Raw genomic sequence first — 27238 nt, forward strand, 5'->3', positions numbered from 1 at the left:
AGCAGAAACAACAAGCCGCCATTTTGTTTGTGCGGACAGACCGTCAGAGACGGGAGGAGATACCGAGACACCGAGAGACTCCGGGAACCGACTGCAGCTGATCCGGGACCCGCCGGAGAGCCGAGAGAGAGAGAGTCCGGTAGAGTCCACCAGAGACGGGAAGCATCGCAGAGAAGACCCGAAGAGGGACCGAGGAGGAGAGAAGGAAACACCGAGGGATCCAAGGAAGGAGAGAGGAGGCGGAAGAGGGCAAGATCCGATCTGAACCAGGAAAACCTGCGAGAACAGAGACCACATCAGCATGAAGACCCAGTCTGAGTCCCTCTCTGAGGACGGGGGGAGCCCGCAGAGACCTTTATCTAAATAAAGTGCTGCCGGGCAGAAGGAGAGGGGGAGAGGGTCTACAGAGAAGAGGGGGGCTTTCTCCATCACAAAGACCCGATCGGAGCCTTTCTCAGACCCAGATCTCTCCAAGGGGGGTGTCAGCAGGGTGGTTCCGACCTGAAGCTCTGTGCTCCTCTAAAAGCCAGAACCAGAGAGCCCCACACGGACAGAGTCATCCGGTTCCTGCTGGACTCCGGGTCTCCTGCATGGCACACAGATCTCAGGAGCCCAGACTGACAGGTTTAAATCCAGACTACTCTGAGTCCTCTATCTGAGGGTTTAAGTGCTAAAACCGAGAGAAACCTCCACCAGAGCCCAGGAGGAGTGACCCCACACAAGAACTGATCCATCTGATCGATCTGATCCACCGGATCCACCACGAGCTGTGATCTAACGAGCAGCAGTCCAGCAGAAGAACCCCAGTCTGCATCTGGATCGATCCCCCCTGAGAGGTGGTCTCTGCCAGTCCTGCTGCTGAGGCTCACCGTGCAGAAGAGGAAGGGGGGGGGCAACACGAGTCCGCCGGTCCTGGTCCTGACCCAGTGCCTTCATGGTCTCAGATCACACAGCATGCTCATGCAGAGGGAGACTCCTGCATGCTCAGAAACATCCATAGGAGACCAAGACCAATCCGAGTCTCTGTGAGTCCTCATCTCTCTACAGACCTTCATTCAGACTCTAGTTTTTCTCAGAGTCCACCTCCTGCATTAGTCCTCCTTCTGCAGGGGTCCACGCACACGGGGACTCCACCCGGTGTGTGCAGGTGTAGAGGAGTCTGTGGCCTTCAGGGGGGACATGAGTCCTCAGGTGAGAGAGACCCTGATCTCTGCTGCATGAGAGCTGGAAGACCGAACCCTGCTGTGGATCCGAGTCCTCTACAGAGACCCTGAGCAGGTTACACAGGTGGATTTCTCCGCTCAGCATGGCGGACCGGACTGAGTGCAGCACGGAGGACGGGTCCTGGGATGGTTTCTGTGTCTGTGAGGAGACCACATGAGGTTTTCAGAGCACGCTCGCCTTTCTTACCGACTCCACCTTCCCACCTCCTCCTGATCTGTGAAGAGCCCAGACCTCGGACCGGGGAGGGGGTGAGACCTGCAGAGAGGACACACCGAGAGGAAGAACCGAGACTTCAACACGTCTGTCTTCCCCCTGCCGTCCCCCGCTCGGTGGGGGAACATCAGGACCAGGTCCGAGACTAAATAAGGAACTGGTTTTCCCTCCCAGGATTTACAGATCTTTAGATCTGGACTGAAATATGGCCGATAATGTCCTGGAGTCCGGCCCGCCTTCAGCCAAGAGGCCCAAGCTGTCCTCCCCGGCCCTGTCTGTGTCTGCCAGCGATGGAAACGGTGAATAAACGTCTTTAAATCACTTTAAATCACTTTAATCACTTTTTAAAATCTCCTCTCTGGACTTTAAACTCAAACTAGCTCCATGTTAGCTGCTGCTGGACGTCCCAGCAGAGTTCCTCTCTAACTTAGTTTATCTCCTCTTCTTTATAACTGAAGTTTAACTTGTTAAATGAGCTCGAAGCTTGATTAAAGGAGTAACTGGGACAATAAGAGTCACTTCAGAGTAAACTCAGAGTCGTGTTGGACTCTGGAGAAACTTTCCTTCAGGATGTTTTGATGCGTTAGCCACAACATGCTAACTAGCTTAAACTCTCGGGTCCGACTCTAACAATGGGAGAGTCCCTCAGAGTCCATCAGAGTCTCTGAGTCCATGAGTCCTACTCAGATTAAATGTTTAAATCACCAATAAACTAGTGAACTCGAACAGAAAGTCCCCGGGATCATAGAATCTCACCAGCAGGGAGACTGAAGGAGGATTCGGATCTTTAGAGAAAGTAACGGGACGAGCGAGCTAGCTAACCAGCTAACTAGCTAACTTGCAGCTAACCGGCTGAGTTAGCTGGTTAGCTAGTTAGCATGAAAATACCTGCAGTTGGTGATTAAACCTCCTGGAGCAGCTTTTATTCAGTGACTTGTTCTCCCTGTAGATGTTCCTCATATATATGAGCAGTGATCTCCGTGAACACACCGTGTTTGAGACTCGAACTCTCCGTTTCTGTGATTTGTTGTCGGTAACCTGCTAACCGGCTAACCGTCCATTGTTCGGGACTTGACTGAAGTCGGGCTGATGTTGGAGAAGCTGCTGCTGTGTGTTCGTGTTCACTGTGGCCCTGTTTAAACCTGAAATCATGTATAAATCTGTGATCTGAGAGTAAACCTAAATGTATTCAGTTTAAAGGATTATAGTTTCTGTTGTCGGACCGAAGAGAAGCCCGTTAACGGCTACCGGCTATTGTCTGCAGCTCGGTGTCACCGCGTCGCTCTTTAACTCATTAAACTCTTTAAACTCCATCAGGTCTCAAATCACAGCTTATTATAAATATATAAAGATACTTTAATGATCCGATCAGTAAACTGTGGGCTTCATGTCTTCGTGTGGGAGACAGAGGAGCAGATTTAGGATCCTTTCTGCTCTTTATCATAAAATAAACCAACATATTATATCTTATAAATCAACAACTCAAAGAAGAGCCAGCCTTAAAACCAGCATTTAATCTGTGCACATAAAGAGGAAAGATGTCCGCCTTGTTTATGGAGACAGTGAAAGAGAGAACTGAGAGGGAAAGTTCCTCCTGATGTTTTTAGGAAGGCCTGTTAACAGACTCAGTCAGATCTGAGGTCTCATATCAGAGGGATAATATGTGTTAATACATACATACATCTTTAACATAACCCCCTTTAATTCATAAATGATCACGCCCTCCTCTCCCCCCTCCGATGGACAAACGTTAGACTCTGTGATCCGATCCACACACCTGCCTGCGTAGTGCCGTGTTTACCTCTCTGCGGCTTCTCACCCTGACCCTGCTGGGTTCACTCTCCGTGTTTGGCTCCCCATCAAACCACAAACGGATGCCCAGGAGAGTCCGGGCTGTGAGCTGTAGCTGAACCGGCTGAGTAGCTGCTGGCCCCGTGTTCATGGAAGACAGATTCTCAAACCTATGAATGTAGAAACGAAGTGATGAAAGGGGACAGGTGGTCTAGATGTGGATCCGATCCTTACAGTTCCTGAGCTTTATATTTATTTGTGTTGTTGCTAACACGTCACTGTCTCTCTCCCTGCACGTTCCAGATTTCGGCTCCCTCTTTGACCTGGAGCACGACCTCCCAGACGAGCTCATCAGTTCCTCGGACCTCGGACTGACGAATGGAGGGGACGCCAGCCAGCTCCACACCAGCCTCGGAGGTCTCACGGGAGGACTTGGTTTGGGAGGACAGGATGCGGCTGCGAAACACAAACAGCTGTCTGAACTATTACGGGCCGGAGCGCCTGCACAGCAGGGGGGCCCTACTTCCAACAGCACTGCACCTGGGGCTTCCATGGGGATGATGGGTCCTGGTGGACCTCAGGGCATGGCCCCCCAGCAGCAGCAGCCTGGACTAATGCAGCAGGTTGGGATGGTTGGAGGTGTGGCTGCCATGAGCCGGGCAGCTGCTATGATGGGTGCTCAGAAGGCGAACACTGGACCGCAGCAGCAAGGCCTGATGGGGGGGCAGGTCATGAACGGATCACCCAGGATGGGGTACCCCGGCAGCGCAGGGATGGGCAACAACAGTAACATGTCGGCAGACAGCCTGCAGCAGCAACAGGGGGGACAGACCATGGGACCTGGAGGTCACGCAGGGATGAGACCACAGCAGCCTGGAGCACTGAACAAGGTAAGACCACTCAGCCTGACGGGACCCGGGTCGAGCAGAAACCACTGTTAGAAACATGAAAGTCTATAGGAAGCTGGGGAGTCAGGGGTAGACTTCAGGGTGTTCAGGACCAACATGGAGACTCAGCAGCAGGTTGGAGACTCAGAGAGGTCTGATCTGTTTGGTCTCAGGGTTCCTTCCTTGCGGCTCTCTGAAGACGTAGGAACAGACCGACACAGTCTCTGATGTTTGAGTCTGATGAGGTTGAAGTGTGAGTTGAGTGTGGTTACGTGTTCACAGCCGTGTCACCTTCACATTGTGGGTTTGAGGTTTAACCACGATGCTCGTTGAGGCGACACATGGCGGCTGTGATTTAGTCCAAAGCGTGCTCGCTCTGAGACAGCAGCGTGGTTCTCTGGTCCTCACCAGGAAATACTTTATATCAGAGGTCCTCTTGTTAGTGCTTCAGCAAGGCCGGACCTCAAACCAGAGAAGACCTGGACCTCGTTTTTAAAGTTGATCTGGTCTGGTTTTATTTGTTTTGTGGGTAAAGTAAGTCCAGAGGAATGATGGAAGTCCAGAATGAAGCCCACTTTAACCAGTCCCCTGTATTTGTTGATTGTAGTTTTAAACCCAGCCGTCTCTTCCTAACAGGAACCTTCAAGCTGTCTCCTCACAGCAGAAGGTTCTTGGTCTTATCCCGGTCTGGTTCTGTGTGGGTTCCTTCAGGCTTCTCTGTCTTTATGTCAGCCCTTTGATTGGCTATTGAGCTGTTAGGGGTGTGTCCTGTATCGTTTGATGACCCTTGAGATACGATTTAGATAATGAAAGGATGGGTTTAAATATAGTCTGTTAAATGTTGCTTTGATAAATCATGAGAAGTAACTTGTATTCTGTTTCTCTTCTCCTCCTCTCCTCCCCAGATGAATATGATGGCCAACGCGGGCCCCTATGGCGGTCCGTACGGCCAGTCTGCGGGTCAAGGTCTCCCTGGAGCAGGGCTGGGCCCACAGCTCCAGAATAAGGCCGGTCTACAGAACAATATGGCCGCCCAGTTCAGCTTGGAGAAGAAGGCTCCGGGTCAGGGGATGACCGGGATGGTAGGACCTGTTTGTTTGACTCTTACTCACTTCAGTTTGTCTCTTTTAAACCTGAAATCAAGGACCCTGAGCTCTGCAGGCTGATGGTAACCTGTCCACAGAGTAAAGGCGTTCTGAGCTCTCACAGACTGATCTAAACCTGACCGTGAGGAGCGAGTGACGGGGAGCTAAACGAGCTGAACGAGAGCTTTGAGATGATTCAGACTAACTCATCATGTTTGATTCACGTCCGGTAGTTTATCAGAGAAAACACAGACACGGTTTCTTAGTGGAAGAGTTTCTCTGATCACAATAATCTGTCAGAGAAATGAATCCCTCACCAGCCTCATGAAGCTGAACCACACTCACTGAGTCCCTGCAGGTTATTAACTCACATGCTCACATCTCTAATCTGACTGTCTCAAACTCTCGTCCATCCATCAGCTGTTTGTCTTTTCCTCTTTCTGTCACATGAACCATCAAACAACAGACTTTGGTTTAATGTAGGACTGAAAGAACAGCCGGACTGCCGTTGGAGAGAGATATGAGACAGTCATCCTGCAGCAGTGTGAACATCCTCGCTCTGTGGCTCGTTGAGTTGATCCGTCCTCACAGGGCTCGCTGTAAACTCAATTTATTCTCACACAACGTGAAAATGTATTTATTCTGCTCCCTCTTTAACTCCTGTGTGAAGTTATTGGACTGAACGCTGGGCTGCATCAGAAGAGCTTTAACCTGCTCTGCTCACAGCCGTCACCTCGTCTTTACTCGTCACAGAGGTTCAGACCGACACAGGGTCTGAACTCTGACGTGAGGGATTGATGATGGAGCTCCGTCCTGTAATCTCTGATCGTCGTTCATACTTCTTCACTGATTTCCTCCTCTCTCTTCTCTCTGTTTCTCTCTGTCTCTCTCTCTCTCAGCAGCAGCCCGGAGCGGTTGGAGGCGTGTCCCTTGGTGGAGCAGCAGCAGTAGGAGGGCCCCAGGTTGGGCTCAGCGCCATGGGGGCAGGTCCCTGTGCAGCGCCCCCCACCGCAGACCCCGAGAAGCGGAAGCTGATCCAGCAGCAGCTGGTCCTGTTGCTCCACGCGCACAAGTGCCAGCGGAGGGAGCAGGCCAACGGGGAGGTGCGGCAGTGCAACCTGCCTCACTGCCGCACCATGAAGAACGTGCTCAATCACATGACTCACTGCCAGGCCGGCAAGTCCTGCCAGGGTGAGTCTGAGCTGCGTTCGTATGATGCTGGTGTCGTGGTCTGTGTTTACACCATGAGGATCAGCTGAGTTAAAGCTCCTTTCTCTGTAAACCTTCCGGTTTCTGTCGCTTCACCTTCACTCCGTCTGCAGAGAGCAGCTCCCCAAACTTTACTTTTCAAGTTTCCATCAAAGTTTTAAAGATGTGAATAAATAAGACCCTCTGTCCATCTGCAGACTCCAGCTGACTCCAGCTCTCACACACTCAAGTCGTCCATTTCACTGAGTAGAGGAGATACACACACTGAAACACATCCTAAAAATCTCACTGAAATGAAGGAATTAAAGAGTATATGAATAAATTAGGGACAGAAGCAGGGCGCTGTTGATCTCTTTAAATGATGTAATAACCTCTGCCGTCTTTACGCCCCGCCTCCTGACGCCTCCTCCCGTCTGACGCTATGATGGGCGTGTGTGAAAGAACGACTCTGAGACATGTCCTGAAAGGTTCTTGAGACCTTCGAGTTGCATGTTAGAGAGCAGCTTCAGAAACTACATGAATAAAACATAACACATGAAGATAAGATAAGAACAGAGAACGGGTCACAAACATCCTCCCCTCCTCTTCCTCCTCTCCTCTTCCTCCTCTCCTCCTCTCATCACACTGAAGGACTCTACAATCGCTCTCTGACTGCTCTCCTCTTTCAATCTTCATTCCCTTTATTCATCCTCCCTCCTTCACTCTGTCACAAAGAAGTGAGTGACACTCACTTCTTTTCACTCTCCTTTCTCTCTCTGTTATCCTCCTCCTCCTCTCTTTCTCCTCTCTCTGTTATCCTCCTCCTCCTCTCTTTCTCCTCTCCTCCTCTCTCTCTGTTATCATCCTCCTCTCTCTCTCTGTTATACTCCTCTCCTCTACTCCTGTTATCGCCTTCTCCTTTCTCCCTCTGTTATCCTCCTCTCTCTGTTATACTCCTCTCCTCCTCCTCTCTCTCTCTCTCTGTTATACTCCTCTCCTCCTCCCCCTCTCTCTCCTCTCCTCCTCTTTCTCTGTTATCCTCCTCTCTCTCTCCTCTCCTCTCCTCCTCTCTCTCTCTCCTCTCCTCCTCTCTCTAACCTTCTCTCATGTTCTCTCTGTTTCCCTGCAGTGGCTCACTGTGCCTCGTCCAGACAGATCATCTCTCATTGGAAGAACTGCACGCGACACGACTGTCCTGTCTGCCTGCCGCTGAAGAACGCCGGGGACAAGAGGAACCAGCAGGGTGAGTGTTCAGGATCTCCTCTTCATCTTCTCCATCATCATCATCATCATCATCATCATAAAGAGTTCACAACAAGCCGGAAAGATGACTGAATTAACGGATGCTCATTTTTCTCCTTTCCTCGTCTCCTATCCTTGTCTCCTTGCCTCCTCCCTCAGCTCTAGTGAACAGTGCCGGTCTGATGAACTCTCTGGGTCCTGGTGTTCCTGGAGGACAGTCTAACTCGCCCAGCCTGAACCCTCCAAACCAGATCGACCCCAGCTCTATAGAGCGGGCGTACGCTGCGCTCGGCCTCACGTACCAGGGGAACCAGATCCCTCAGTCTCCTCAGAACAACGTGCAGAACCAGGGTCTGCAGGGCCAGGCGGGGATGAGGTCTCTTAACAGCATGGGTTAGTGTGGACTCGTTTTCTGAACCTGCAAGTTGTGTTAGTCTCTGAATGATCCAGATCTCCCCCGGTCTCTGACTTGATTTAATGTAAGAGGAAAGTTTCTCTGCATGCCTAGGCGGACTGCAGCAGAGCTCACCATCTCTGATTTAAAGTCTATCCTCCTGAGATGATGTTCAGTGGGACTTCAGACCATGCTGTCTGTGTCTCCATGTTTGAACCGAACCTTCAAACCTCTTTCTGCTTTCAGGAGGAAACTCTCTGGGAGTGAACGGTGGCGTGCAGTCGCCCGGCCAGCAGTCCAACCTGCTGCCGAACGCCATGATGCACAACAGCATGAGCGCTCAGAGGTGGGACTTCTAACGCTTTTAGACATGCTGCTGTTTGATATAACGTGCTATAAGAGAGTTAACATGAACTGACTCCTCCATTCCTCTCATCTGTCATTTCCTCAGCTTGATGAACGATACTTTAGGGAGCCTGGCCTCGATGCCCATGGCGGCTCCTCCCTCAGCTGCAGGCATGAGGAAGTCCTGGCACGAAGACATCACGCAGGACCTCCGTAACCACCTCGTCCACAAGCTGTGAGTCGCTCCCAAATATCTCCCTGTGAACAGGAGCGTGTTATTAACTCTCTCCGAAAGTCTTCTTATAAGTTTGGTGAGTCTGTCCTCGAGTTAACTGTCCCTGTGTGCGTCTGTCTGTGTGTCTGTGTCTGTGAGCAGCGTGCAGGCCATCTTCCCCACCCCGGATCCAGCGGCCCTGAAGGACCGGCGGATGGAGAATCTGGTGGCCTACGCTCGTAAAGTAGAGGGGGACATGTATGAGTCGGCCAACAGCAGAGTAAGAAACCCACACACACACAACCACACACAGCTGATTTATGAGCCCCTGAGTCCAGGTAGAGGATATGTACACTGATCCTCCCTCTGTGTGTGCGTATCTGCTCCAGGCCGAGTATTACCACCTGCTGGCAGAGAAGATCTACAAGATCCAGAAGGAGCTGGAGGAGAAGAGGAGGACGCGGCTCCAGAAGCAGGGAATGATGCCGGGCCAGTCTGGCTTGGCCTCCCCGGGCCTCCCACAGGTGCCTCCAAGCCTTGGACAGCCTCCCATGAACCCCGGGCCTCCCCCCAGTAAGTACACACCTTCACCTACACACCTCTGAGTGATGCACACGGTTACTGAGTGCTCAGCTTCAGACTACAGCTGTAAACGTGCACCATGAGTCCACATCTTCAGACTGAACCTGGGTCTGAGTGTGAAAGTTGAACCTGTAGCCTCAGGCGAAAGAAGGGAGTGTCTTCAGATCTCAGTGATGTCTGTTTCCTCTCCTCAACATCTATATCTCCTCTCATCTCCCTGTCAGATGGTCCACACGCAGATCCGTCCATGGTCCGACCAACTGGACCCAATCAGATGGTCAGCAGGATGCAGAGCCCTGCAGGTACGTGTGCAGCCGGTGTAAAGTACACCTGTAGAGGTAAACACAGGGTATTTAAACAGCTGTTAGTCTCTGTTCTACGACGAACCTCCTGATGTTCAGTCCTGACTGAGCTTTTAGTCTCTGGGTCTCTGTCGGCTTCGTTTCTTATCCTGAGAGCTCCCCTGTAGTACCATCAGTCTGCCTCTGAGGGGCAGTACGGCACAGAGAGAGCTGCACTGCATGCAGCGGGTCAGACTGACCTCAAGAGGCAGAGACTCAGAACGACTGTTAATGACTCACTTGTCTCATCTCTGTCCCGTCTCACCTGTAGGGATGAACCAGTTCGGTCAGATGGGGATGCCGTCGATGGGTCAGAGGTTGACGCCTCCTCTTCCCCAGAATTCTTCAATGAACCAGGTGAGTGCCTCTGTCGCGGATCATGAAGGGTTAAATGTCCAGGTGTCCTGAGCGTAAACTGTGAAGGTTTAGAGAGAGAGAACTTTGATGTTAAGAAAGGATAAAGAGATAAACGATGAGTCCATGTTAGAAGTGATGATTTTATTTATTAAACACCTCTGTGTCCCTCCTTCTCTCTCAGATGGGGATGGGAGCACCAAGGATGGGTCAGCCAAATGCCACACAGTTACAGAACCAGTACATCCCTTCAGGCCAGTTCCCCGGGTCCAGTCCAGGACGAGGTTCTGGTCCCATTGGCATGAACCAGCCGGGGGCCCAGGCTCCTGTCCCGCCGGTAAGAAAGAGCAGATCCTACTAAACTAGTTGCTGGATGTGTCCTCATCACTCTGGACGTCCATCCTTCAAAGTTCCCTGATCCAGGTTTCAGATGTGTCTCTGCTCTCGGTCTGACCTCTGTGTCCTCTCCTCTGCAGCAGAATCAGATGTCGACACCCCCCTCGCTCCCGGCCAGCAGCCCTGCAGCCCAGTCGGCCTCCTCTGCTCCAGGTCCAGGGGCCCCCGGAGGCTCCATGGGGCCCGGTAGTGCCGGCGGTGCTGGTCCTTTAAGTAACCTCCCTCCCTCATCCACGCCCACGCAGCCTAACTCCTTCCCTCACTGCACGCCACTACGCACCAACTCCCCCTCACCTGCCCGCAGTTCAACGCCTCAGCCTCATCAGACGCCGCCCACGCTACCCCGCTGTCAGACCCCACAGCCACAGACGCCCGGCACACCACAGCTGCCCACACAACAACAACAACAACAGCTGCCCCCACAACAACAGCAACAGCAGCAGCAGCAGCAACAGCAGCAGCAGCAGCAGCAGCAACAGCAGCAGCAGCAGCAACAACAGCAGCAGCAGCAGCAGCAGCAGCAACAACAACAACAACAACAACAACAACAACAAGCTCCACAGCAGCAGCAGCAGCCGTCGGGGAAGACAGGGAACTCGGAGAAGACCAATCAGCTTCCTCAGCAGATGCTTGGGGGTGTGGCTTCCTCAGCCCCCCAAGCAGGTCAGGTGCCTACCCAGAATGCTCATGTGCCATTGCAGCGGCCGCAGACTCCGGTGAGACCACGATACAGCAGCTCTCTTCTTTCTCTTCTGTCAGACCGCTCTGTGATCAGCTGTTTATCTGACGCTCCTCATGCCCCGCCCCCTCTACCTCTCCTCTCCACCTCAGCGTGGTCTTCCCCTCTCTCACCCTCTTTCCCTCTGACTTCCTCTGTGTGATGAGATACTGTCGTCTTGTCGTACAGATGTGTTGTAGCTCGTGTTTAGCATACCTGTGTGAGTTGTTGTAACGATCTCTCTCTCTCTCTCTCTCCTCTCCTTCACAGCTGTCCCCAAAACCCTCTCTGACTGCAGACGGCCAGGTCTCGTCTCCGGCTTCGGTCAACAGCAGCTCAGATCCCAGCTCCCAGCTCGCCGAGGACGGCCCCGCTCCTAGCGAGGACATCAAGATGGAAGTGAAGAAGCAGGAGGAAGAGGATGAGGAGGAGGAGGAGGGCGACAGCCAAGACGAGGGAAAGGGGAAGTCAGGGAAGGGTCAGACGGACGTGAAGAAGGAGGAGAAGCCCGAGGTAAGACTGAGTGCCACTCACTGCCGCTCTGAGCTGGAGGTGTGTGTGTGCGTGTGTATCTCTGTGTGTGTCCTGTCTTCAATCCATAGTTTTCTCTATTCCTCTCAGATAAAGAAAGAGAAGGCCTCGGGTGACGGGTGTAAAGGCGAGCCCATGGAAACGTCTTTGTCCTCTGTGACATCATCGGTGGCGTTGGGTGAAGACAAGAAGCCGGAGGTGAAGAAGGAGCCTAAAGAGGAAGAGGAGGGGTCAGGGTCGACAGCCAGCGGCTCCCCGGCCAGCGCCCAGAGCAAGAAGAAAAGTACGTATCGGCCTTCACCTCTTTAAAGTACTCAAAGAGGAGCTGGAGGGAACTCATTAACTCAGAGTCCAGATTTCAGGATCTCTGCTGGAGGCTGAAACAAGTCTGAGTCAATGCTTCATGCAGAGTCTATCTTTCTCTCTCTCTCTTGCAGTCTTTAAGCCGGAGGAGCTGCGTCAGGCGTTGATGCCCACCCTGGAGGCTTTGTACCGGCAGGACCCTGAGTCCCTGCCCTTCCGTCAGCCGGTGGACCCCCAGTTACTGGGAATACCCGTACGTATTCGAACTAGTAACAAAACTAACCTGGTAAGGGACTGCACTGGCTGCCATTTTGCTTCAACTCTTCTAAAAGTAGCTTTTCTTTTGATCTGCAGATTTATTTCTCCTTTTGTCATAGTTACCATGTTTCCTGTTTATTTGACACATCCTGCTTCTGTTGTTGTTGTTGTTGATCCCAATGCATGTGAGGAGAAAGTGTGTGTATATGTGTGTGTGTGTGTGTTTTCATCAGTAAATCAAAGCAATGACTCTCATGAACCTCCTCTCGTCCTCTGACTGTAGCTCCGGTCTGATAGGATGTTTACATCAGTAATATTTCAGGTGTATGAACAGGACTTGGCTTCTCATGCAGACAGCTGTCAGAGTCCGTCTGAGTCTCAACATCTTTAAATAAAGTTTCTCTCCATCCGTCTCACAGCTGGTCGTCAGACGAGCTTCAGAGAGCTTCATGAGCTGGTTGCTTTCATTTCTCCGTCACCTGTTCGTGGTCATCAGATTTTGATTTGCTTTTTGGTTTTTGTAGTTTTCATCTTAGTGATCCATCGCTAGCTTTCTAGTTCAGTTCCTCACCAGTAGCAGTGTGTTGTGTTCAGGTGTGCAGCGTGTGTACCGGGGGGGAAAACTCCACCCTCATGTTTATAAGATAAGAGGAGGAGCACCTGATGAGCCTCCATATGTACCTGTACAGGTTAACATCATGGTGTTAAACAGAGAGCTCGTTCCTCTCACGGTCAGGTGATGCATCTTCCCACTAACGAGCTGTTAACACGTGCAGCGTCTTCCTGCTTCCTGCTGAATTTAACTACCATGGAGTACTTTGAGTCTGAGCTACAGGAGCAGCTGATCAGACTGATGTCAGCAGAGAGAATCACACAGAGCTGAGGTTGATTGATAACCGTGTTGATAAAGATGAATCATTTAAAGGCCTTTATTTTCCTCTCTTTAGGTTATTTCTTCTCTGAAGGACTTTTCTTGGTCTTTAATCCAGTTTCTCTTGAGTTCTTTCTTCCTCCTTCAGTTATTTCTGCTCACTTTATTTCTGTTACTTCTTCTTTGACTTTAGTTATGCTTAGGCCTGGACTCCCTACTTGTTAGGGTTAGGCGTGGACTCGGGACTTGTTAGTGTTAGGCCTGGACTCCCTACTGGCTAGGGTTAGGCATGCACTCCCGACTTGTTAGGGTTAGGCCTGAATTCCCTACATGTTAGAGTTAGGCCTGGACTCCCGAGTTGTTAAAGTTTGGCCTGGACTCCTGCCTTGTTAGTGTTAGGCATGGACTACCAACTGGTTAGGGTTAGGTGTGGACTCCCGACTGGCTAGGGTTAGGTGTGCACTCCCGACTTGTTAGGGTTAGGCCTGGAGTCCCTATATGTTAGAGTTAGGCCATGACTCCCTACTTGTTAGGGTAAGTCCTGTAGTCCCTACTTGTTAGAGTTAGGCCTTCACTCTCGACTAGTTAGGGTTAGGCCTGGACTCCCAACTTATTAGGGTTAGGCATGAAATCCCAACTTGTTACAGCTAGGTGTGGACTACCGACTGGTTAGGGTAAGGTGTGGATTCCCTACTGGTTAGGGTTAGGCGTGCACTCTTGACTGGTTAGGGCTAGGCGTGCAATCCCGACTTGTTAGGGTTATGTGTGGACTCCCTGATGGTTAGAGTTAGACCTGGACTCCTGACTTGTTAGGGTTAGGTCTGGACTCCACACCTAGACAGCACTTTAATATTGTCAGATATCGGTTCAGTGAGAACTGCTGCCTGTGTTCTGTGCTTAGTGAGACCTGCTGCCTGCGTTCTGTGCTCAGTGAGACCTGCTGCCTGTGTTCTGTGCTCAGTGAGACCTGCTGCCTGTGTTCTGTGCTCAGTGAGACCTGCTCCCTGTGTTCTGTGCTCAGGTGACCTGCTGCCTGTGTTCTGTGCTCAGTGAGACCTGCTCCCTGTGTTCTGTGCTCAGGTGACCTGCTGCCTGTGTTCTGTGCTCAGTGAGACCTGCTCCCTGTGTTCTGTGCTCAGGTGACCTGCTGCCTGTGTTCTGTGCTCAGTGAGACCTGCTCCCTGTGTTCTGGTCTCAGTGAGACCTTCTCCCTGTGTTCTGTGCTCAGTGAGACCTGTTGCTCTCAGATGGTAGATGTAGAGAGTGATGTGCTCTTCAGTCTCTCGTTATATTCTCATCACAGCGTTCATCCTGCAGCCTCCCAGCAGGCTGACTTGGGAACATGCATCACTTGTTGGTGGTTAGAGCGGGTTCGTTTGGAGTCCAGGTCCTGTTTCCTTCCTCCTGTTGCCATGGTGACTCTGAGATGGACCCTGCTCTCCTCCTCCTCCTCCTCCTCTTTATCTGTCAGCTGATTTATTTTAAGTCGTCGCTCCCTCGCTCTCTGCTCTTCTTCTCAAACGGAGTTAAAGTTTGAGGACACGCTCAGAGAGGAGAGTGTTCCCTCCCTCGTGCACACGCTGCTCCTGCGCTTTGTCGGCTCCGCTCTGCCGTTGTACCGCCACGCGCTGCCAGCGCTGTTGATGCCGACTGCCGTGTTGCTGAAACACTAAATGTGTGCTTGTTGCTGCCACTGCTATGTGTCTTAGTTTTGCACCCTGATTGCTTCATGCAGCTGAAGCTCTGATTGCTGTCAGGCTTCAGCAGGAAACCACTCACACACCTGAGTGTTGAAAACGCTTCTCCAGTCAATCCGTGCTTAAAGCCCGTCAGTGTGCGTCAGGATCTCTCGCCGTAATCTGTACCCAGTGTGAGTTAATGCCACTGCGACCTCGTGAGCAGCAGAGGGCCGGGCGGACTCGTGGCGGTCTCCTGGTCCCTGTTCTGATTGTGAGGCTGGGGTGCAGAGCAGAGAGCTGGAGGGCAGAAGTTGTCATGTCTCTCTGTTTGCACGCAAACCTTTTCTCTGCAGTGCTCAACAACATTGTCCCCCTGCACCCTCTTCTCTCCCTAATGTGGTCCCTCCTGGTGGACCGCACACCTCCACCAACCCGGTCCCTGTGCTTACACATCTGACCCTTCTCCACCCCTCAACTTCACCTCCTCCTGACTCGGATGTCGATCCTCCCCAAGCAGGACTACTTTGACATCGTGAAGAACCCGATGGACCTGTCCACCATCAAGAGGAAGCTGGACACGGGTCAGTACCAGGAGCCGTGGCAGTACGTGGACGATATCTGGCTGATGTTCAACAACGCCTGGCTCTACAACCGCAAAACCTCCCGGGTCTACAAGTACTGCTCCAAGCTGGCCGAGGTGTTCGAGACGGAGATCGACCCGGTCATGCAGGGCCTGGGTTACTGCTGCGGGAGGAAGGTGAGCCGGTCTCATGATCCTTCTGGAGCCTGTTTATTAAAGTCACGTGTTAGCGGTTTAACCGATCAGAGACTCTGGATCCGGTCCTGAGGTCGAGGATCATCGTTCAGGACTTCAACTTCCTGTTTCTGTGTTTCAGTTCGAGTTCTCTCCACAAACTCTCTGCTGCTACGGGAAACAACTCTGTACCATCCAACGAGACGCCGCCTACTACAGCTACCAGAACAGGTGAGAAGGACACACACACACACACACTAACACACAAACACACACAGAGACACACACACTCACACAGAGACACACACACACACACACACAGAGACACACACTCACTAACTCACACAAGCACACACAGAGAGACCCACACACACTAACACTAAACCACACGCTAACACACACACAGACACACACAGATACATACAAGCACACACACACTAACACAGACTCACACACACAGAGACACACGCACACACATACACACACACACAGACATGCTAACACACACAGAGACACACAAACACACACACACACACGCAAACCCACGCACAGAGACACAGACTAACACATACACAGAGACATACAGACACAGTAACACACACACAGACGCACACACTAACAGAGAAACACACATCCACTCACACAGTCACACACTCTCACACACACACCTTCACTCTCTCTCTGAGTCAGACGTGTAGTCGTTGTTGTTGTTGTTGTTGTTGTGGTTAGCTCCTCCTCCTGCTGCTCTCTCTCGATGCTCTGCTGTAGACATGTTGAATCGATCACAGATGAGTGTAATTGGCTCTCGCTGGTTCTCACCATCTCTCACTCATAGCTCACGTCTTCATAATGTTGTGTTCATAAAGTGGGCTGGTGTCTTCTGAGCAGCAGCGGCGGCGTGTCCTCGGTAAACGGAGAGGAAGGGGTTAACGCGCTCTGCCTCAGAACACAGGATCCCACTTTATGAACGGAGTCAAAGGATGACGGGTCTCTGTGGCTGTTTATCTTTCCTCATCCTCCCCTCCATGTTGGGAGACTCCTCCCCCTCCTCCTCCTCCTCCTCCTCCTCAGCTCCTGGTGGTCTCTCTCATGTTGCTGTAATGTTGTTGTTGTTGTTGTTGTTGTTTACACCTGGACGTCTGACGCTAATCTTTGCTTTGCCTTGGCTCTCTGTCCTCTGTTGGTCGTTGTTCACATCCTGTCCCCCCTCCCTCCATGCCCCGCCCCCTCTCATTGTCCTCGTCTGTCCTGTAACCATTTATTCCACGCTTTTTAATCTTCATGTGACCTCCCCCCCATCTCCCTCCCTCCTCCCCCGCCCCCTCTCCCCACTTCTCTCCCTCCTTCTTTAACGCTTGTGATGTCTGCATTGGCCTGTTTTGGTGTGACCAATCATCCACTCCAAAATTTACGCGCAAAATCAAAACACCCCGCCCACACAAAATCCCTGCATCACGATTGGCTGCTTCCTCCTGGCGACGACCTTGCCCTCTGCCTCCTCCTGTGTGTCCGCCCCCCGGCCTGCCCTGCCCTGCCCTGCCCTGATTGGCGGCTGCTTCTTCGTGCCCTCTCTGTGATTGGCTGTGCTGATGGCGAACGGTGTAGTTCACCAAAATATGGGCTTCTTGCTGACAGGTACCACTTCTGTGAGAAGTGTTTCAACGAAATCCAAGGAGAGAGCGTTTCCCTGGGAGACGACCCATCCCAGCCGCAGACGTGAGTACCAACACACACACACACACACACACACACACACCTACACACACACACACACACACACACACACACACACACACACACAAACCCACACAGGTCCTTATTCTAACTCTCTGATTCGTTAAGTTTTTAAAGGTGACATATCATGCAAAATGGACTTTTTAATGGTTCTCTACCTGAAATATGTGTCCCTGTCTACAAACCCCCTGAAAAGTAAAAGAATCCATTCTGCCCCTGTTCTGATTTCTCCACCTTTCTGTAAATGTGTGCTGAAACCAGCCGTTTCAGTTTTCAGTGTTTTTCATACGTCACAACGCCATCCGGTCTGTAACAGGAAGTCAGAGCTCGGAGCTTGTTCAGCCCATAGACTGTATAAAATACAACTCAACCCCTCCTCCGTTTTTCATTCCCTGCACACATGTGTGCTAACAAGGAGCTTAGGAGGGAGGCATGCTAGTTGTAGGCTGTCTTAATAAACACAAAGGTCGCTTTTACTCCCCACGTCTGCAGATTTGAAGATCTAGTGAATGATTTTTATTTATCATGGATAAGTGTTAGCGCTAGTTAGCATAGTCACATAGCTACATGTTCGTAGCTGTGTACCAAGACACACGTCTACATACTGACAAATAAAACAACAAGAAACACTAAATCTGTGACCAATGGTTCAGAAAGGTCCTGCTGCAGGCGCCTCTCCGTCAGGATCAGATTCTGGATCAGATTCAGAGGGTTGAAGTAACGCGGGTCTGTGAGCAGCCGTGTATATTCTGCCAACATGTAAACATTAGATCAACGTGCTGGACAGCCGAGGCCACACCCACTTCCTGAGGGGGCGTGGTCAAAGAGCTCATTCTCATTTAAAGGCACAGACACAGAAAACAGCCTGTTCTGAGCAGGGCTGAAAAAGAGGGGTTTACAGGCAGACCAAAATCTGATTTCAAAGTGTGTTTATGAACAATAAACTTTAAAGACATGTTTTGGGGACTTCTTAGACCAATATATGTTGATGAAAAAGAGCAGAATATGTCACCTTTAAATGTTAGAGCCTTTCAGCAGCTGGTTTTATCTGCTTCAGTGTGATTTAGTCTGTTTGATGATGTGACTGGGTTGTGTTCAAACCGCTCTGATCTGCATTAGAGAACGTACTCATCTTAAAGTTCCATGAACTGATTACTTCATCAACAGGAAGTACAGTTTCAGGTTTTTTTTAAAAATAATAAATGTTAAAGTTTTGTCTCCTCCAGGGTCAACATATATATATATATATATATATATATATATATAAAGTATATATTTTTACAGACGTTTGAGTTTGTTTTGGCAGCTCAGAGGTTAATCATGTTTGATTTCTTCAGTTCAGTCTGACTCCTGATTCAGCATGTAGAGGATCAATCAGATCAATAACACTGGATCAGTATTTATTCACCGGGCGACTTCCTGTTTCAGGATCTTGTTTTGAAAAGCCTCCAGCAGGAGTCAGTGATAAAATCAGGTCCAGATCGTTCACACACTGAAGTCTGTTCTCTGTTTATGTTCATAGGTCCATCAACAAGGAGCAGTTCCAGAGGAAGAAGAACGACACCCTCGACCCCGAGCTGTACGTCCCCCTCTCAGAACTGTTCACCTCTCAGACCTGTTCACCTCTCAGATCTCTCAGACCTGTTCACCTCTCAGATCTCTCAGACCAGTTCACCTCTCAGATCTCTCAGACCTGTTCACCTCTCAGATCTCTCAGACCTGTTCACCTCTCAGATCTCTCAGACCTGTTCACCTCTCACATCTCTCAGACCAGTTCACCTCTCAGATCTCTGACCTGTTCACCTCTCACATCTCTCAGACCTGTTCACCTCTCAGATCTCTCAGACCTGTTCACCTCTCAGATCTCTCAGACCTGTTCACCTCTCAGCTCATTAATCTCAGTATAAACTCTGTAATGAGATTAAAGATGTAGTTTTTAATCCAGGCTTGATAATCTGATGTTAATCTTTATGTGGATCTTCTTTAAAGTCTCTCCTCTCCGGTGATCTGCAGCTTCACTAACAGCGTGTTGTCTCCTCTCTCTGCTCAGACTCGTGGAGTGTAACGACTGCTGTCGTAAAATGCATCAGATCTGTGTCCTGCATCATGACACCATCTGGCCTTCAGGGTGAGTCGGCCGTCACACACACACACACACTCTATTATCCAAAGCATGAGTCAACGTGCTGCAAAGATATGAGACACAGTCAGACAGTTTGAATCCTGCTGCAGGCGACTGTAAGAGTGAAGACTCCACAGCCGCAGCTCGATCAAGCAGTGTGTGTGTGTATGTGTGTGTGAAGGTAACTTTCTAATTGAATGTCTGCTTCCTCCCCGATCAGCTTCGTTTGTGACAGCTGCCTCAAAAAGGCCAACAAGACGCGGAAAGAGAACAAATACGCAGCAAAAAGTAAGAGAAGCTTCACATCCTGTCTTTCCTTCTGTTTTCATCTCCTGCTCCTCCTGAGAGGCGTTCCTCTCTCGCTCCACTCGCTCCCTTACTCCTCTCCCTCCTCTCTCTCTCCTCTGGCTCCTCGCACTCCTCTCGCTCCCCTCTCACTCCTCTCTCACTCCTCTCTCGCTCCTTTGGCTCCTCTCTCGTACTTCTGGCTCCTCTCTGGCTCCTCTCTGGTTCCTCTGGCTCCTCTCCATTCCTCCTCTCTGGCTCCTCTGGCTCCTCTCTGGTTCCTCTCTGGCTCCTCTCCATTACTCCTCTCTGGCTCCTCTCCGGCTCCTCTCTGGCTCCTCTCTGGTTCCTCTCTGGCTCCTCTCCATTACTCCTCTCTGGCTCCTCTCTGGCTCCTCTCTGGTTCCTCTGGCTCCTCTCTCACTCCTCTCTGGCTCATCTCACTCCTCACTTGCTCCTCTCGCTCCTCTCTTGCTCCTCTCGCTCCTCTCTTGCTCATCTCTCACTCCTCTCTTGCTCCTCTCTTGCTCATCTCTCACTCCTTACTGGCTCCTCTTGCTCCTCTCTGGCTCCTCTCACTCCTCTCTTGCTCCTCTCACTCCTCTCTTGCTCCTCTCACTCCTCTCTTGCTCCTCTCACTCCTCTCTTGCTCCTCTCACTCCTCCCTCGCTCCTCTCTTGTGACGTGACCCCCTGTGCTCTCTGTACTTTGCAGGACTCCCTCAGACAAAGCTGGGCTGCTACTTGGAGACACGAGTGAACGACTACCTCAAGCGGCAGAGCCACCCGGAGTCTGGTGAGGTCACGGTCCGTGTGGTCCACGTCTCAGACAAGGTGGTGGAGGTCAAACCGGGCATGAAGTCCAGGTAAGAGGCCGAGACCTCCTGCTGCTGTGGAGGGAGGGGGTGAACACACACAGTATTTGTTCTCAGGGTTAGGAGTCGTCCACAGAGCTGCGTAGAGTATCAGATCATCTTTTCAGCACAGAGTGCACAGAACGATGTTTTAGTATTCATGACAGTGTCCGTCCAGCAGGGGGGCATCACAGTCTGTCTGCAGCCTTCCCTCCTCTGATCTCTCACTCCTTCTTCTCTTCTCCTCAGGTTCGTGGACAGCGGCGAGATGTCCGAGTCCTTCCCGTACAGGATGAAAGCGTTGTTTGCGTTTGAAGACATCGACGGAGCAGACGTGTGTTTTTTCGGCATGCACGTCCAAGAGTACGGATCCGACTGCCCGCCCCCCAACCAGAGACGAGTCTACATCTCTTACCTGGACAGCGTGCACTTCTTCAAACCACGACACCTCAGGACCGCCGTCTACCATGAGATCCTGCTGGGGTACCTGGAGTACGCCAAGAGGCAGGGGTAAGACACCACCTTAGACCTCCTTTGACCTCTGACCCGCTGAGAGCTCAGAGTGTGCTCTCCATCATCTGTCACAGCCGGCAGACTAACTGAAGTCTCTTCTTTATAATGTCAGGTACACAACGGGTCACATCTGGGCCTGCCCGCCCAGCGAGGGGGACGACTACATCTTCCACTGTCATCCCCCCGACCAGAAGATCCCCAAACCAAAGCGCCTGCAGGAGTGGTACAAGAGGATGCTGGACAAGGCCGTGTCTGAGCGCATCGTCCACGACTACAAGGTGAGACACAGGGAGAGATGACTCAGCAGAGGGACTTAGAGGGACTCAGAGGAACTCAGAGGAACTCAGGGGACCTCAGAGGGACTCAGGGGAACTCAGAGGAACTCTGAATGACTCAGAGGGACTCATAGGGACTCAGAGGGACTCAAAGGAATTTAGGGGAACTCAGAGGGACTCAGAGGGACTCTGAAGACAGGTCTCTCATCCAATCAGATGCCTGGGTTCTCTGTCTGAACTACCTGTTGTTTAAAGGTTCATGATGAGCCTCAGACCCTCAGATCAGACTGTAGTTTAGTCTCCACCTGATGTAAGCTGCGTGGTGTGTCAGACCTCCTAACTGTCTCTTTGTCTCATCAGGACATCTTCAAGCAGGCCACCGAGGACAGACTGACCAGCGCCAAGGAGCTGCCGTACTTTGAGGGCGACTTCTGGCCCAACGTGCTGGAGGAGAGCATCAAGGAGCTGGAGCAGGAGGAGGAGGAGAGGAAGAGGGAGGAGAACAGCACCTCCAACGAGAGCACAGACGTGAGTTCATCAAAACCACACGTGTAAGATCTTAAAGTTTGTATGTCTGAGTTTTTTTATTCACGTCTGCATGAAAACGTCTTCAGGCCACTAAAGGAGACAGCAAGAACGCCAAAAAGAAGAACAACAAGAAGACGAGCAAGAACAAGAGCAGCCTGAGCCGAGCCAACAAGAAGAAACCGGGCATGCCCAACGTCTCCAACGACCTCTCACAGAAGCTCTACGCCACCATGGAGAAACACAAAGAGGTGAGATCACAGCCGCTGACCACTTCCTGTCCTCTGTACAGCAGTTAGACTCTACAGAGTCCCGGGACACACACAGGACACACACCCGGAGGAGTCCATATATCTCGTTTAGAGCCGGTCTGTCCTGCATGTTGAATTAACCTTTCGTTAAACCTCCAGCTGATCCTCTCTGCTCTTGTTCTCAGGTCTTCTTCGTCATCCGCCTCATCGCCGTCCCCTCCTCCAACTCGCTGCCTCCCATCACGGACTCTGACACCCTGATGGCCTGCGACCTGATGGACGGCCGGGACGCCTTCCTGACGCTGGCTCGGGACAAACACCTGGAGTTCAGCTCTCTGCGGCGCTCCCTGTGGAGCTCCATGTGTATGCTGGTGGAGCTTCACAACCAGAGCCAGGACCGCTTCGTCTACACCTGCAACGAGTGTAAACACCACGTGGAGACGCGCTTCCACTGCACCGTGTGCGAGGTGAGAACCACTCAGACCCTCATGCTGCTGCTGACACACAGAGGATGAAGTGAAGACGTGAAGGCAGAGAGCTCGGGCGGATACAGAGTGCATTCATTTTTAAACGTGTACTGATGGTTTGTTTCTCTCCTCTCTCTCTCCCTCCTGCAGGACTACGACTTGTGCATCACCTGCTACAACACCAAAGGTCACGAGCACAAGATGGACAAGCTGGGGCTGGGGCTGGACGACGACAGCAACAACCAGGCGGCAGCGGCCACTCAGAGCCCCGGGGACTCTCGCCGCCTCAGCATTCAGCGCTGCATCCAGTCTCTGGTCCACGCGTGTCAGTGCCGCAACGCCAACTGCTCCCTGCCATCCTGCCAGAAGATGAAGCGAGTCGTGCAGCACACCAAGAGCTGCAAGCGGAAGACCAACGGAGGCTGTCCCATCTGCAAGCAGCTCATCGCTCTGTGCTGTTACCACGCCAAACACTGTCAGGAGAACAAGTGCCCCGTCCCCTTCTGCCTCAACATCAAGCAGAAGCTCCGTCAGCAGCAGCTGCAGCACCGCCTGCAGCAGGCCCAGATGCTGAGGAGGAGGATGGCCAGTATGCAGCGGGCGGGGCAGCCTGCAGGGGGGCCACCCGGAGGACCCCTTCCAGGACTTCCCTCACCCGGGAACAACGGTACAACGGCACCCAGCACCCCGACTTCTGTTGGAACACAACCCCCAACGCCCCAGACCCCGACTCAGACTATGCCTCCTGGTCCCCAGCAGGGTCTGGGTCCTGGTCCTGGGGTCCAGCAGCAGCAGCAACAAGGTGGGATGCCCTCACAAGGGGGAATGCCTCATCAGCACCCGCTCCATCACCAGTACCAGTCGATGGCAGGCGGAGGAGGCGGGGTAGGGGGCATGATGAGCTCTCCTCAACATCAACAGCAGATGCATCCTCAGGTCCAGCAGCAGCAAAGTGGAGTAATCCCTCAACAGCTCCAACAGCACCCCACCAATCTGCCTCCATACACCGGGAGACCCCCAGGCTCCTCCCCCCTCCATCAGTCCCAGGGGAAACCGGTCCTCGGCTCTGCAACGCCACCCCATCAGCAGCAGCCGGGTGGAGCCGTCATGACTGGAGGCGCTGGAGTGCAACAACCTCCCAACCAGCAGCAGGGACAGACTCCGCTTCCTCAGCAGCAGAACTCCTCGGGACCTCCACCCGCTGCCGTAGAGATCGCCATGAAGATCCAGCAGGTAGCCGACGCCCAGAGGAAGATGGCTCTGCAGAGACAAGTGGCTGCAGGTATGATGCCTTCTCACCCGCACCATCAGCAGGCTCAGGGTCAGCAGATGAGCATGGGACACCCCGGGGCCACCGGGATGGTCGGACCTCAGGGGATGCAGCAGAACCCTGCAGCAGTGGCAGCAGCTCGGGCTCACATGGATCCACAACCAGGGGCTCCAGCAGGGATGATGGTCGGCCCCGGTGGTCCCATGCAGCCGCCCCCTCAGCAGGGTAACCTTCCCCCGGGCCAGCTTCCTCCTCAAGTCCAGCTTCAGCAACAGAGGATGGGGACTCCGCTCCAGAACGCTCAGCAGCAGCAGCAGTGGGCGGGGGGGCAGGGGATGCCCCCCCAGCAGAGACAAGCCATGATGAACCAGATGAACCATCCGGCCATGATGGCAGCTCAGCAGCAGCAACAGCAGCAGCAGCAGCAGCAGCAGCAGATGCAGCAGCACCAACAGGCTCAGGGCCACGCTGCGCTGCTGAACATTACCCAGCAGCAGCAGGCTGCAGGAGGGGGGGTCCAAGGGGTCCCTGGAGCCGCCATTGTCCAAGGGATCGGGGCTGCTGGTGGAAACATCCCCCAGGCCGCCCTGCAGGATCTGCTACGGACTCTCCGCTCCCCAAGCTCACCGCTGCAGCAACAGCAAGTCCTCAACATCCTACGCTCCAACCCCCAGCTGATGGCTGCGTTCATCAAACAGCGGGCCTCCAAATACAAGGGGGGCCCCGGGGGACCGGGGGGTGTCCCTGGAAATGTCCCCGGAGGTCCTGGTCCAGCAGGGGGCCCGGGTGGAAACGTTATGACAGGTGGCCCCCAGGTGAACATGAATGCTTCAGGTCCAGGTCAGCCCGGGATGCACATGGGAGGTCAGGGGGGCCAGAACGTCAACATGGCAACTATGGCTCAGCTGCAGCAGGCGCAGCAGCAACAGCAACTACAGCAGCAGCAACAACAACAGCAACTACAACAGCAGCAACAACAACAGCAACTACAACAGCAACAACAACAACAGCAACTACAACAGCAGCAACAGCAGCAACAACAACTACAACAGCAGCAGCAACTACAACAGCAACAACAGCAACTACAGCAGCAGCAGCAGTTGCAGCAGCAGCAGCAGAGGCCCATGCTCAGCAGCTTACAGCAGCAGCAGGTGGCAGCTCTGCAGCAGCAACAACAGCAACAGCAACAGCAACAAGGGGGGGTCAGGAGCATGCAGGGCCAGGGGCCACAGATGGGGAACCTGAACAGTCCTCAGTTCAGAGAGCTGCTAATGAGACGGCACCTGCAGCAGCAGCAGCAGCAACAGCAGCAGCAGCAGCAGCAGCAGCAGATGAATCACGGGCAGTTCCAGCAGCCGCAGCCTCCTCAAGGGCAGCAGAACTACATGGGTCAGCCTGGCATGCAGCCTCCTCCCGGGGGTCAAGGACCCCCCTCAGGACCCCCTATGGGCCCTCAGCAGCCTCAGCTTGGCCAGCAGGGTCAGGGTTACCCCGGCTCTGCGGCCCAGCAGCAGGCCACGGCTGCGCTCCAGCAGAGACTCCAGCACCAGCACCACCTGCAGATGCAGCAGCAGCAGCAGAACGCCATGTCGGGTCTGCCAGGGGGGGAGCAGGGGCCGGGTGGAGGTCCTCAGCAGCCCCCTCAGGGCCCTCAGCCCAATCAGGGTGGCCCCACACAATCCTCTCAGGCTCTGCTCCAGCAGGCACTCCACCAGAGGCTGCTCCAGCAGCAGCAGCAGCACCTGGGCCCCGGGGGGTCACCGGCCCACAGCAACCCCATGAGCCCCCAGCAGCCCCAGCAGATGGCCCAGTCCCCCCACCCGCACCTGCAGGGCCAGACTCTGCCAACCTCGCTCGCAAACCAGGTCCGGTCGCCGCAGCCTTCACCCAGACCCCAATCGCAGCCGCCACACTCCAGCCCGTCCCCTCGCATGCAGCCCCAGCCCTCCCCGCATCACATCTCCCCCCAGATGCAGACGGGGTCTCCACACCTGAACCAGCACCACCCGGGCATGGTGGTCCCCCCACAGCAGCCGACGGCCCAGCAGCCTCAGAACTCTATGGATCAGTTCGGCTCGGATCAGAGCGCCATGCTGTCTCAGCTGAGCGGCATGGCGGGTCTCCACGGGCAGGGGGGGAACAGTCAGGACCCGCTGGGCCAGAATCTAAACCACAACCCTCTGGACATCATGTAGGAGGTCTAAGTGTCAAAGTGAGCCCCGAGGCTCCGGATCCTTCGCACAAACTGCACTCGCCCCGGACAGTGTTACTGTTAGCGGTTAGCGGTTAGCTAGCCTTGTTTTGATACGTTATTTAATGTTTCAGATGAACTTCCTGCGACTCCAACAATAATTCAAGTCCTTATGAACCTAGAAGAAATGTAACTTATTGCTGTTAATATATTTTTTTGCCAATCGTGGACGCAGAGGGGGGGCGTTCCTCCGCCCGCCCCCCTTCTCCTCCACCTCTTGCTGAAAATGAGAAGCAGATATTTTTGGGGTTTTCAGGGGAAATCGGACTAAATGCCTTTTTAAAGAGAAGTTTTTAAGATTTACGTGGCGTGGAGGATTAAAGAGGATTTAATGCAAAGAACTTTTTTATTCTTTCCTTCCGTCTGTCCTGCAGAGAGGATCATACTCATCATATCTTCGTTTCACCGTCTGGCTCTGCTTATTTATTCTTTGGGTCTGAACGGAGACGGTTCCTATAGAATCTATTTTTGTTATGGACTGAGGGGGGGCCATGTTTCACTTTATACGTCTGTCCAGGCGGAGACCAAGCCTCAGTGTTTTCTGGCAGCGGTTGAGGGTTTGTTGAGTCGGACTCGTCCTCACGACTCACCGGCTCCGGTTCAGGACTCGGATCGTGCGGTTCTGGACTCTGATCGTGCTGGAAGAGACTCTTCCCTCGCAAACATGCAAACCCTCTCCCTTGAATGTGTGTGCACTCCCTCCTTTACAGACACCTCACGGAGCAGCGGAGGCTTGGGGAGGGGGCTGCGTACCTGTGTGCCTGTAACGTGTGGAGGACATGGGTCGGGGCGTCCTGGGCGGGCGGCCTCCTTGTAGTGTTTTTAGGATCCTCCTGTTTGGTCCAAACAGAGGAGTTTTGATCCAAATGAACTGTGTTGCACAGAAAGGAGGAGAAAGGAGATCTGAGCATGCTCAGTCTGTCTCCTGTCCTCCTCGTCCCCTTTGCTGCTTCCCCTGGACTTTAAATCCCTCCCCCCTCCTCCTCCTCCTCCCCCGGGGGAAGATGTTCTCCCTCCCTTCAAACTCCATCCTCTCTATCTTTCTGCTAAGACCTTTGGGAGTTTAATTTAATATTTTTTACTGTACAAAGAAACACAAACTGTGGACTCAAATACTGTTTTTTATAATAAAATGAAAATTACCAACATGACCATTCTGCACCCGGCTGGTTCTTAAAGTCTCGCACACAGCAGAGGAGCTACTGACCAATCAGATCACTGCACAGAGGTGACATCACTGCTATGGGAGACGGACCGAGACGAACACAATCAATCTTTCCCAGTCTCTCTCGAAACAGAGCCGGTCTAGACTGTACTCTATG

The 27238-nt window shown here is 52.7% G+C and overlaps 1 protein-coding gene across 9 annotated transcripts; it reads left to right on the forward strand.

The window, feature by feature from the left end:
- ep300b (E1A binding protein p300 b) lies at nt 1–27067 on the forward strand. 9 transcript variants are annotated; one of them, XM_034711236.1, is made up of 30 exons: nt 1–1736; nt 3532–4118; nt 5021–5197; nt 6100–6391; nt 7518–7631; nt 7790–8023; nt 8271–8370; nt 8476–8604; nt 8746–8863; nt 8973–9156; nt 9390–9467; nt 9778–9863; nt 10045–10197; nt 10340–10972; nt 11245–11487; nt 11596–11788; nt 11943–12061; nt 15134–15373; nt 15513–15601; nt 17006–17086; nt 18627–18683; nt 19155–19232; nt 19447–19514; nt 20226–20376; nt 20614–20874; nt 20990–21155; nt 21513–21680; nt 21767–21928; nt 22114–22395; nt 22546–27067. In XM_034711236.1, exons 1-30 carry the CDS (start codon nt 1643–1645, stop codon nt 25858–25860), a joined length of 8652 nt encoding a protein of 2883 aa, XP_034567127.1. In that variant the 5' UTR covers nt 1–1642; the 3' UTR covers nt 25861–27067. The 9 variants fall into 9 exon arrangements, with proteins under 9 accessions (XP_034567127.1, XP_034567123.1, XP_034567118.1 ...); XM_034711232.1 differs by having other exon boundaries at nt 3–1736; nt 10337–10972; nt 11943–12094; nt 15131–15373; XM_034711227.1 differs by having other exon boundaries at nt 4–1736; nt 10337–10972; nt 11943–12094; nt 15131–15373; nt 16976–17086.
- The last annotated feature ends 171 nt before the right edge of the window (nt 27068–27238 follow it).

Source organism: Notolabrus celidotus, chromosome 20 (genome assembly GCF_009762535.1).
Source record: "Notolabrus celidotus isolate fNotCel1 chromosome 20, fNotCel1.pri, whole genome shotgun sequence".
NCBI classification, from domain to species: Eukaryota; Metazoa; Chordata; class Actinopteri; order Labriformes; family Labridae; genus Notolabrus; species Notolabrus celidotus.